At 36.3% G+C, this 10,908-nt stretch overlaps 1 protein-coding gene across 1 annotated transcript in view; it reads right to left on the bottom strand.

The window, feature by feature from the left end:
• Positions 1–757: 757 nt before the first annotated feature.
• Ptar1 (protein prenyltransferase alpha subunit repeat containing 1) overlaps positions 758–10,908 on the bottom strand; it is a 47,218-nt gene continuing 37,067 nt past the window's right edge. The window contains exon 7 of the mRNA XM_063250096.1: positions 758–9,736. Within this exon, the coding sequence (XP_063106166.1) occupies positions 9,394–9,736 (343 nt within the window). The 3' untranslated portion in view covers positions 758–9,393. The remainder of the gene's footprint in view (positions 9,737–10,908) is intronic.

The following is a 10,908-nucleotide window of genomic DNA, read 5'->3' as shown; positions in this document are numbered from 1 at the left end:
GTGACAAAATGATCATGTTAACAAACTGGCCAGTGCGTCTTCTGTAGCATGTAAACAAATGTATTATTAAGCAATTTCACAAGGATGCATTTTGCTAATATTGCTTGTCAAACTTGGGTAATTTGCTTAATTCGAATTATGATTTTAAGTTAGTTTCCTTCCCCTGTATTGTAGTATAAAATACTATTATAAACCCTAAATTTTTTGTGGCTGATAATGCAAAATAAACCTCTAATTGTAGTACATTATTTAAAATATAAAATAGTCAAGAGACAAAACGCCCTCCTGATGTGTTTAAAGTATAAGCATCTCCTCCATCACATAGTTGTAGGGATTTATTTATGTACTACACAGTGTAAGCAATTGTGATGTTTCTGGCTTACAACATATAGTGGTGAGACTTAAAATTTAAAAAACAAAGGATATAACAGTAAATAAAACAGTAAGTTCTATCCTATGTCTTCATTCAAAATATTTAAGCAAAGTTAGTCATGACTTTTTGCACTCAATCACTTGCTGTGATTTAAAGACAATTATGGCAATGTCTCTAATTTGCTTCTGATATTTCTTGCTTGCCCTAGACACAAGTGACATTTATTCTTTTTCACATATAGACAAGTTATAGTATTGGTTTCACTTAAACAACAGGATTCCTCACCACTCCCTGTATCACTATCAAAGCAATTCAACCAGAGTGTTTGGCATATTGGAACAAAGTACCACCATAAATAAAAATAAAATCACACGTAACACTCAATTTAGGAGATGAAAAGTTTACTTAAAAATTGAAGACATTTAGTAAAGATAAGACAAACATTTCTTTCTACTTACACAAACACAGTAACTTATAGCTGGCTTGGTACATGGTCACGTGTTAAAAATAAATCTAATGGAGAAAAGAATGGTTCTTCTATTTCTCTGCCATTTATCATCATATAATAAGTATACCAGTGAGTACTGGAAGACAACTGCATAGAAAGTTTAGAATCCTAGGGCTGCTGGTTAATACACATTGTAAGAATACAAAAATAAAGAAGGTACAGATACACAATTAACATGCAAGTTAAACTATTATTTTGAAGAAACAAGACAGAATTTAATGAATACAACTGAAAACTGTGTTATGAATGTGTTGTTATAATCAGTATTTCACGGTATTTTACACAGCATGGAATTATTCCACCTTAAAAGTATGTTTGGCAAACTAGAATGGGTTGATTCTATTTCTAGAGTAACTTTAAGATGAAGGAAAACAAGTGGTAATTCTACTAAATGCTTTCCTAAACACTCACTTTTTAAAATGCCAAAATCTCATGCCTATCACTTCCAAATTTGAAACAGAGACATTCATTGTACTCTCTACAATCGGCACTGTCCAACATAGCAGCCCCCAGCCACACAGCTGTGGAGTACTGGAAGTGTGGCCAGTCAGAATTGAGATGAGCTGGGGCTGCACAATATACACTACATCTTACATATGGAGACAAGGAAGGTAGGATATCCAATTAATAAGGTTTCATATTGATTACACATTGAAATAAATTTCACCTTTCTTATTTTAGCTAAAAGATTAAAAATTACTTTTGGTTCACATTATATTTCTATTGAATAGTACAGGTATGGATAATATATAATCATTATACTGGCCTCAGAATTTGCCATCATTTAGGCACTCTGGGGTATTACCCCCCAGAACACTGCTGAGTACACTTTGCATAAAACTTACCGAAAAATTTATTCTGCTGGTTCCTCAGCAATTTTAAGATTTTACAAAATACATAATCCTTGGAAAATACCAACCACTATGAAAGAACTTCAATGCAGACTGCTACTATACTGGGGGAAAACAAATTTCAGAAATGCAGCAGTGCAATTAGTGAAAACAACTAATATCATTGATAAAATAGGCTAGGTAAACTAATCTTTGTATCTTGGATCTGACCTGCATTAGATTATACATGTAGCCAGTCTATATGAAGAAAAACTACAAGACAATCTTAAAACTCAAAAATTACAAGACAATCTTAAAACTCCAATTTATGACCTTTCCCTTAAAAGTCCCTTACTATTGAACTAAGCAACTACTTGTCCAAGAAACTTGGATTAAAAAAATTTAGAAGTTGGGGCTGGGGATTTAGCTCAGCGGCATAAACACCTGCCTTGCAAGCAGGCGGTCGTGAGTTTGATCCCCATTACCAATTAAAAAAAATTTAGAGGCTATTAAAAATATCATTATTGGTTTTTGCTTTTTCTCCCCTCCCCCTTTCTAAGCTTTTGGAGTATATAAATACTTGGCCTATATATAATACTTTGTCCTTTTTTTTTTTCCTGCCAACTGAAAAATACTCAGTTAATCTAGCACACAACTCATTATTCTCCTAGAACATGATATGTCAAGATGCAATACTCACAGTGATCACTTCAGTCAAAAGCCAACATCAGCCATGCATCAAGAGCCTCCCTACTCAGCCAGTGTCTAATTACACTCATAATATACCATTGGTTCCTCACAGCTCAGGTAGGAATGTTTTCAAAAACTGCTTAATCTTTTTATGTTAGTTATACCGACACAATAGCTCTGAAAGTCACAAATGAACAGATAATGAAACTACAGTACTGTGTTATTCGTAAAAACTTCTTCCTCATGTCAAAGATGCCCTGGGAAAGTAAGTCAGTAGGCAGTTAGTTAACATACCTTTGTATTTTACCATTACCATGACACTGGGAAGCAAGTAGGATTTAGGAGAAATAAAAATAATCTAAACTACATGGTACGGGCATACCAGTACAGAAACTGCAGAAGACTACAGGTTTTTCTTAAGAGTTCAGCTGCCTGTTTAAGACATTCATTTCATCACATTTATTAATGTGTCTCACACAGGAAGATACAATAACTTACAATTTTTCACATCTCCTATTTTCAAACCATGTATATTAACAATGCTTTAATTACATGTTACTAACTCTATTCTAAAAACTCTAATAATTCATGTCAAGTGAAAGGATTTTTCAGTTGCACACATATATTACTCTACAATATATTTCTCAGTGACAAGATGACAATGGTCTCTGAAACTGCTACAAGCTCACTGATCAATAATCAATTATCTACTGAGCACCTACCATGATTGTACTCAGTCTATATTCATTCTTAACAAGTGAGAAAAAAATACCTGCTTTGAATGAATTACTTTGATAAGGAAGGACAACATATGAGTATTTCTTTTCTTTTTTTTATTGGTACTGGAGATCCAACTCACAACCTCGCACTTGCCGGGCAGGCGCCTATTCTGCTGAGCTAAATCCTCAGCCCCAGTATAAGCATCTCTGATAGAATGTTGTCTGAGTCAACATTTGGACATATGAAATCATAAATCCTTATGACACAAAAGATAATCAAATGTATTATGTAGTCACATTACAAACATAAACAATCTAATGTATGCTGCATAGTACTTTAAGGAAAGTGACTGGCAGACATAAAATTAAGGTTGATTCCCTGAAGTTATGGAAGAAAAACTAGACTATATGATGTGTGAACCACTAAAGACTTACCATGCAGTTTATGCTGTACAACTGTCTAATCAGGGCAAACCGGTACCTCCGTTATACTCCCAACTTTGCTGGAGGGGGCTGACCTAGTAAAGAAAATTGACCTACGAACGCTAAAATGCAAAAATAAAATTTCTTTGGGTAAAGTTCTTTGTAAAAATCATCAGATGAACTGAAGCTCAAAATGTGTTATGTGTGTGTAGACACTTTAATTTAGCTACCTTAGAGGCATTTACATTTCACTTGCAATGTTTTAAAATTGTGTGTCCTTATCATGTATATCTGAATCTGACTGTGTATTTCACGTAAAATGGGAGCATCTCTCTTGGAGATACCATAAGAATACAGATAATGAGACACAGCTAGTTTCCTGCTCTAGTTTTTATCTGTTCTACTTGACCCTGCACCACACAAGGCATTTATGCAATGTGTTCAACACGTACCAGACTTGCACACAGAACTCTCAGGGAAGCAGAAGTCTAGGAAGCAAAATGGTGGTCAAACAGGGGTCAAACTGAAGACAAACAGTGATCATTTTCCTCAGTGGGATGGCTGAAAATTGAGAAGGACGTCAAATAAACAGATACGACCTTGCCCACCTCCCAGCATGGAAATATAATGCTGAAACAATCCCATGGAAGACACATGTAAGATAATGTTCCCAGAAGAGCCACAGGGCCTAAAGCAGCAAGGTGAACATGAGGCAGTCATAGAGCATCTACTAGCGACTCTGCTGGTAGTGGTTTATAAAAAATACTATACATATTAAAATGCTAAGAGCTAGTAATACAGTTAACATATTTTTGCTTCTCTTTTTGTCACTAAATATAAAATTTTGTTCTAAATTGACTACATCTTTTACACCCTGAGGAATAACAACAGGCCAATAAAAGAAACGTCAGGGTTAGCTTTGTGGATCCTGTTATTGTCCATAAAGCACACATGCTCTACAGCTAATATTCTTGGAAGCACAATGTTTGACCAGCAGACTAAACTACTGCCATATATATGTACTTTAGCAAAGAGTTTGGTTGTATAGTGTTACCATGGCCCGGTAAGAGTAGAGAAGTTACAATTGGGAGCCTGAGGTTTCTCCTCCAACACCAGAGGCCCAATGGCTACACTGGTTTTCTGTCTTCACTATGAACACGGTATATCACTGCCCTTTAGGAATACGTGCTGAAGGAATTTCTGTAAAGCACTTTGGAATCTTAACTATATTTTTATGAAATTACAACATGGAACTATTTGTAGTTGTGAAATATGAAATTCTCATCCCTCTCCCTCATACACAAATATATAAAATGATGCATTTAGAATTCTATCTCAGTGTTTTTTTCTGATACCTAAAAAAAAAAACAACAAAGACACCCCCACTCCTTGACTATCCTATATCATGCTGAATCTGGAAAGAAAGGAAGATCCTTAAAGTAAGGCAAAGGACTCACCTAGGACAGCCATCTGAGGTTTATTGGGAGGCAGGGGCCAGTTTTCTTTTGAACACATGCTGCACAGGCTCAGGCTGCATGGAGTTGTGCATGTCATGTGCGTGTCATCACCCTCTAATGTGATGTTTCTAACCCCAACATGTTAGTTGTCAGAGGAAAAGAACTACTTGACACAGTGCCCACAAATGTTAACTAATTAAATAGAATGCATTAGGGTCCTACCTTCTTCAATCAGTGTGTCATATAATACCCCATGGACCATGCCTAGCTATGGGGATAAGTAAATAATCAGCCATAATCAGATATTTGAGAAAACTTTCATACTCTGATTTCTACTTAAACATTAACTTTGATGTAATATAATCTTGCTTCTCCCAAAAGTAAGAAAGGCACTCAAATTAACACAGTATGTATAAGCTATTTTCTGAAAGACACTGTGTGACAGAAGTAAAATTCTTGGGGCTTATTTTCTTGCTCACGGCCTTAATGACACTGAACCTGTTTAAATTTTTCAGTGCCTTTACAAAGGTCTCTAATATACAGGAGTTTGTTACAGAGCACAGAGCTGTGATAGCACAAAAAGTGCTATAGTTTGTGGGTCTATTTGAAAAATGCATTCAAAAGGCAAAAGGCCTAGTTATTCAAATTTCTTAGCATACTATAAATACCTGAAAGTATTAAAATATAATTTTCTAGTAACAAAGTAACAATAAATTTAAAAGGTCTTTTTGAAAAAAAAAGAAAAAAAATTCTGTTACTTCCTTTTACAACTAAAATGTTAGCATCTTCCATAATTCAAAGGTACCAGGGTAGCAAATGTTACACAGCAACTGGTAATTCCAGTTTTAAATTGCAGTTAGCCCATTGTAAGATACCACTTTGTGCTATATAAAGGAAAATTCTAAGACTGACGATTTGTAGCAATATACAAGTTCTCTTTATACACACATACACACACACACACACACACACACACACACACACACACACTAAGCATCAACTGGTATCTGAGTACATCTAAATTACACAATGCTTACCATACATGCTTTCCATAAAAGCTTCAAAACGTTTGTCTCTACCACTGAAGTCACACGAGGCCTTATTTGAAGACAGAAGTAGCTTCCAAAGATAATCTGTATACATCAGTCCCTATTAATAATTAATGAATCAGGGTACAATCCCTGCTTCAAGCATTGCAAAAAGATTGAAGCCTTTAACTTAAATTAGAACCATCCCATAGAAATAAGAAACATGATTGGAATCTGGGCTCAGAATTTCTAAGGGACATATTACTATGTATCAAATCTTTAATCTTAAAAAACTACTCAGGTTTAGAAGTATCTAAAAGGTCCACAGTTCAAGTTGGAGAGAAAAAAAAGCAGCATACAATGCTTCAAGCTAAGTCACTACAATCAAAGAATTTATTTGCTTTCTGCCCAAAGTGGTTCCCACCATTGTAAGTGATGAGAAAGCAGTATTCTTGATACAAGTGGGTTTCATCTGCTCTATAAGCTTTTAATAAACACTGAAGTTCAACTGATAAGTCCAGATATACATTTGTTGGCTGGGATTTAACAAGTTAAAACAAGATAATAAGATGAAGAAAACAAACCTGAATGAACTTATTTGGCATGTGATAGACCTCCGTAAACATCAGGAAGCTAGAAGACATCCTTTACCACAACCCATTCATTTTTCTCCATCATCATCTACCTATCACTCATGGCTAATCTTTCCTTTCTTCAGATAGTTAATCAGTGATCAATAAATACTTAGTAACTCCACACAGTGTGCCAGGCTCATGGTAGAATATGGAAACGATTTATTACCAACATAGATATGCTGGGGAAAAAAAAAAGAAGATAGAGCAGGTGTTTCAGTGGCCACAGTTGCAGATCTCATTACGTTTTACTTGTCAGTAGTATTCAGGACCCACAGGATGGTATGATGACCTGATATTCGTCCAGTGAAATCTGACCAAATGTGTGTCCATCTTTTAACAACTACACATTTTCTGAAAAGTAAGACTAACAAGCCCCTGAAAATAGATATATGCTTTTTACTGCATGAACTCATCTAGTCAAAGATACATTATTAAGTTAGTTTACATGTCAAGCACTTAGGAAGAAAACCACAGTCATATAGGGCAATTGTAAGTTTTCGTGAGAAGGAACGAACACTCAAGAAATGCATATTTGAGAAATAAAGTGGCACACAAAAGTCACATACTAACAGTATCCTTTGGATATTTATATTTTTCACTCCCTACTTAAAACTTTTTTAGGAAGACAAAGAGACCAAGATATACTAAAGGACTCCATGGCTTCAGAAAGTGGTGGGCAGAGCCACAGAAGATACGAAGGCAGACTATGAGAGATGGGCAAGATACTGAGAACTACTGAACGAAAGGTATAAAAAGGCATGGAGAACTATAACAGTTTAGCTAATGTTCATATAATATTATCTACAATCATATCCTTACAGGTACTCAAATTAAAGTATAAGAAGCCCTGTCATTTGGGATACTGAACAAGGCCAGAACGCGGCAACATGTTTTACTGGAATGGATGGAACCTCCCGTGTCGTCTCTGTGCAGTTTCTACCCAACTCCCACAGCAGCTGAAAAACGTACATCTAATGATTTTATCCACAGGTCTACATAGATCTTGAGGTATTTGATTCATAATACGCTTTGTACAATGGGGCCACGGAATTACATTCATAATGGCCATTATTTTCTCAGTTTATAACAAGTATTTCTTGCTCTAAGAAAGAAGACTAACATCTGTCTATTGGAACTAGGCTAGGTCATTTTTCTGGTGTTCTTAAGTGTGCCACTCATTTCAACAGTCTGCCATTCAAAAACCGTGATGCTGAAATAAAAGACAGACTTCTTTTCCTTCAAAGTAGCACCCCTAACAAGTCCAGACTTTCCATAAGAATGAGATGAGTAAGGCCTGCCTTTCCCTGCTTCCTTCTTCCCATCCCACAGACCAGGAAAACGGGGAATGCTGGCGGTCACACTCACTACTATATGGTTCACCTTTTACACACACGTAGGACAAGAGGCAGCTTTCATCCTGGCAGGAACTTTTAGAGAGGCAGCGCTTACTCCAATCTGCTTTGCATGTGTGTATGCGTACATGTATGAAACTCATTAGAGGAGGCTGACAGTTTCAGTAGGGATCCCTGAAGTTAAGACAGAAGAAAGAAAATATTCAGATGTGGAAGTGACAAAAACATGGAAGAGATTGGCAAAATAAAAAAAAAGGTATGTGGATAGAAAAGACAGACCATTTATAAGGAAGGGAACATAATAACACAGATATCGTACCTGACCTTTCTTTCACTCCTATGTTGCCCACCTGAAAAACTGAGCCCTTGTTATCTAAAAGATAGAATATAGCTATAATGTGGACACTTTGGTATGGCATCCCTGACAAAATTAAGCTTCAAAGTGTTTTGTTTCATTTTTAAAATCAAAGAACTAATCTCTAAAATTGTTCTTTCCCCCTAGTTTTTGCCAACAAACTGTTTATTAGGACTTGATAAAAATTTTGTAGTTTATCCAGTATAACCACAATGACTTAAATTTTTAAGGAAACTTTTTTACTATTACATTTCTCTATATGTTTCTATATATACTTTTCTCTTTATATGAGTGATTATGGAAGGAAAAAGGCAGTAATAACTAAAAATGCATTCTGGGATTTAAAAACAAATTTATAAGGGCTGACACAACTGTTTTGGCATATACCAAATATGAGGTAAAAACAATCTACTAAAAACAGTGATAAAATTAATTTTCCAGTACTGCAATTACATACCTCCCTCCTTTAAAGTAACCATTTAAAAAAAAATGGATTACATTGGAGGCAGTTTTTGATATAAGTTCCAATACTTTTGACTTTGGCTGTCTTAGTCTGTAACTAGAATAGAACATACTAGAGATACAGAATTGGTTTATATTTCTCTATATCCATTAATCTAGTCATTTGATTTTTATAACAATAGTAAGATCAAGTCCTTTTGCATTTGTATTAATGTTCTTCAGCTGAAACACAATATAAATTCTAAATTTAAAATTTGCATATGTAGCAACTGAACTGAAGTGGGCAGAGGTACTTGTGAACCAGATGAGAAGCCCCACAGATATAAAGGATGAGGAGTAAAAAAGAAAAAAAAAATAAGATTATTCGCAGGAAGAAATTATATAATTATTCTATCCCCAAAGGAATGCCAATTCTTAAAATAAATAAAAGATTTTCTAAGGATCTTTATCTTAAAGGAGAGGAACATAGGCAGCTTAACAGCAAAGTTCATGCAACTATGCCATGGGGCAGGAAAGCAATATTGCACTAAAAGGGACCCTTGCAGGATTAATCCACTTCTTTCATTGACTCAAAGTGACCAGCCATTTCCTGTATGCGTTGGCGTACCTCGCTTGTTCTACATTCCGGCAGGTGGATAACACTTGATCAATAAACCTGTGCTCCATTTCTAGGCCCACGGAGTCTGCAGCTGGGGTCCGCTTCAGGCGTTTGGTTTCCTGGGAATAGCCTTGCTTGCTACAGTCATTTAGTCCATCCACTTCCATGGCTTGAGACAGATGGGCGCCCCCAGGGATGAGGTGCAAGTCATTTCGTGTTTCCCCAGGACTGTCTGCAGGTGACACCTGCTTTGTGCTGTGAGGAAGCCTGCTGCTGAAGTAATGCTGGAGATAGAAAATATGCCGCCTGTGAAGGGGGCAGGGAGAGAACACACAAAGTCAAGTCAGAAGAGTCAAACTTCCGGGAGGAAGAAGTCGGGAATTTTAAAGTGCACAGCGTGAGTCTGCTACCCATATCACCACCCCAGATCTCAGGGGAAGGAAGGAAAACAGTTGAGATGAAACTTGGGGTGTCTGGACAAAGGCTTCTGCACCAGCTTACTGGCCTGGCAGACGGCTTTTCAGCAGGTGTTTGCTGGGTTGGTACAAACCATCCAGCACAGCTACTCCCTAGCAACTATGATACCCAAGCAGAAACAGCTCTTAGCCTAGCAGCCCTTAAGTTATCATACAGATAAAACAAAAACTTACTGCACTGCTGTCTTAAAAGACAAGTGATCCAACAACTACAGGGATTACAAGGTTTCTCTACGGGTTTAGTTTATGGTCTTTATCCAATCCTTTTGAAAGTTACAATAATGTAGCTGCTGCTGTTGGCTTTCCTATCCAGAAATCAACAGAATTTCCTTCTAAAACCACTACTAGTCTTAAAATGTGCCAGACTCTGAAGAAAGCATGTTAAAAAGATACAATTCCTCTTTTCCTGTGGAGGAAAGCAATTCTCCTGCCTTCAGAATCACCTGGAACTGTAAAAAGTGAAGACCCTGTGTCTAACCTCTAAACTTGAATTTGGGGGCAGGGATCTACTATATGTAATATGATGAATCGCATAGGTTCTAAGTTACAGCCCATCATTCATATTATCAGTTCTAAGTCCCTGAAAGACAATTCCATTCACTTCCTCCCTGCATATGCTGGAGTAAAGAAGAAATGTATAATGTACCATTTTATAAAGGGTAAAATGTAATGGACAGATAAATTCTCGAATACAGTAGAAAATTAGCTTTTAAAACAGATAGGTCAACCCAACTTTTTTCCCTCTTTCGCTCCAATTGTAACAAGTCTTGCTATTAAAATACCAAAACACAAAACAGCAACAAAGATTTTTTAACACCAAACCAGTTTCAACCCTTGAATTAAAGTTTTATAGATTAGACACAGAGGTGTTCATTTTTAGCAAATAGTTCCAGGTGATTCCAAGAGCAGGTAAATTGCTCTCCTAAGTGGGAAAAACAGGAACTGTATCTTTTAACATGTTTTCTAATACGATCTACCTTCTGTATGAAAATCCACATTAGG

Source organism: Cavia porcellus, unplaced genomic scaffold, assembly GCF_034190915.1.
Source record: "Cavia porcellus strain 051 isolate PalLab524CR breed Dunkin Hartley unplaced genomic scaffold, mCavPor4.1 scaffold_1, whole genome shotgun sequence".
Classification (NCBI taxonomy): Eukaryota; Metazoa; Chordata; class Mammalia; order Rodentia; family Caviidae; genus Cavia; species Cavia porcellus.
Note: the sequence above shows the minus strand (reverse complement) of the source record. Positions and strands in the feature narration are given on the sequence as shown.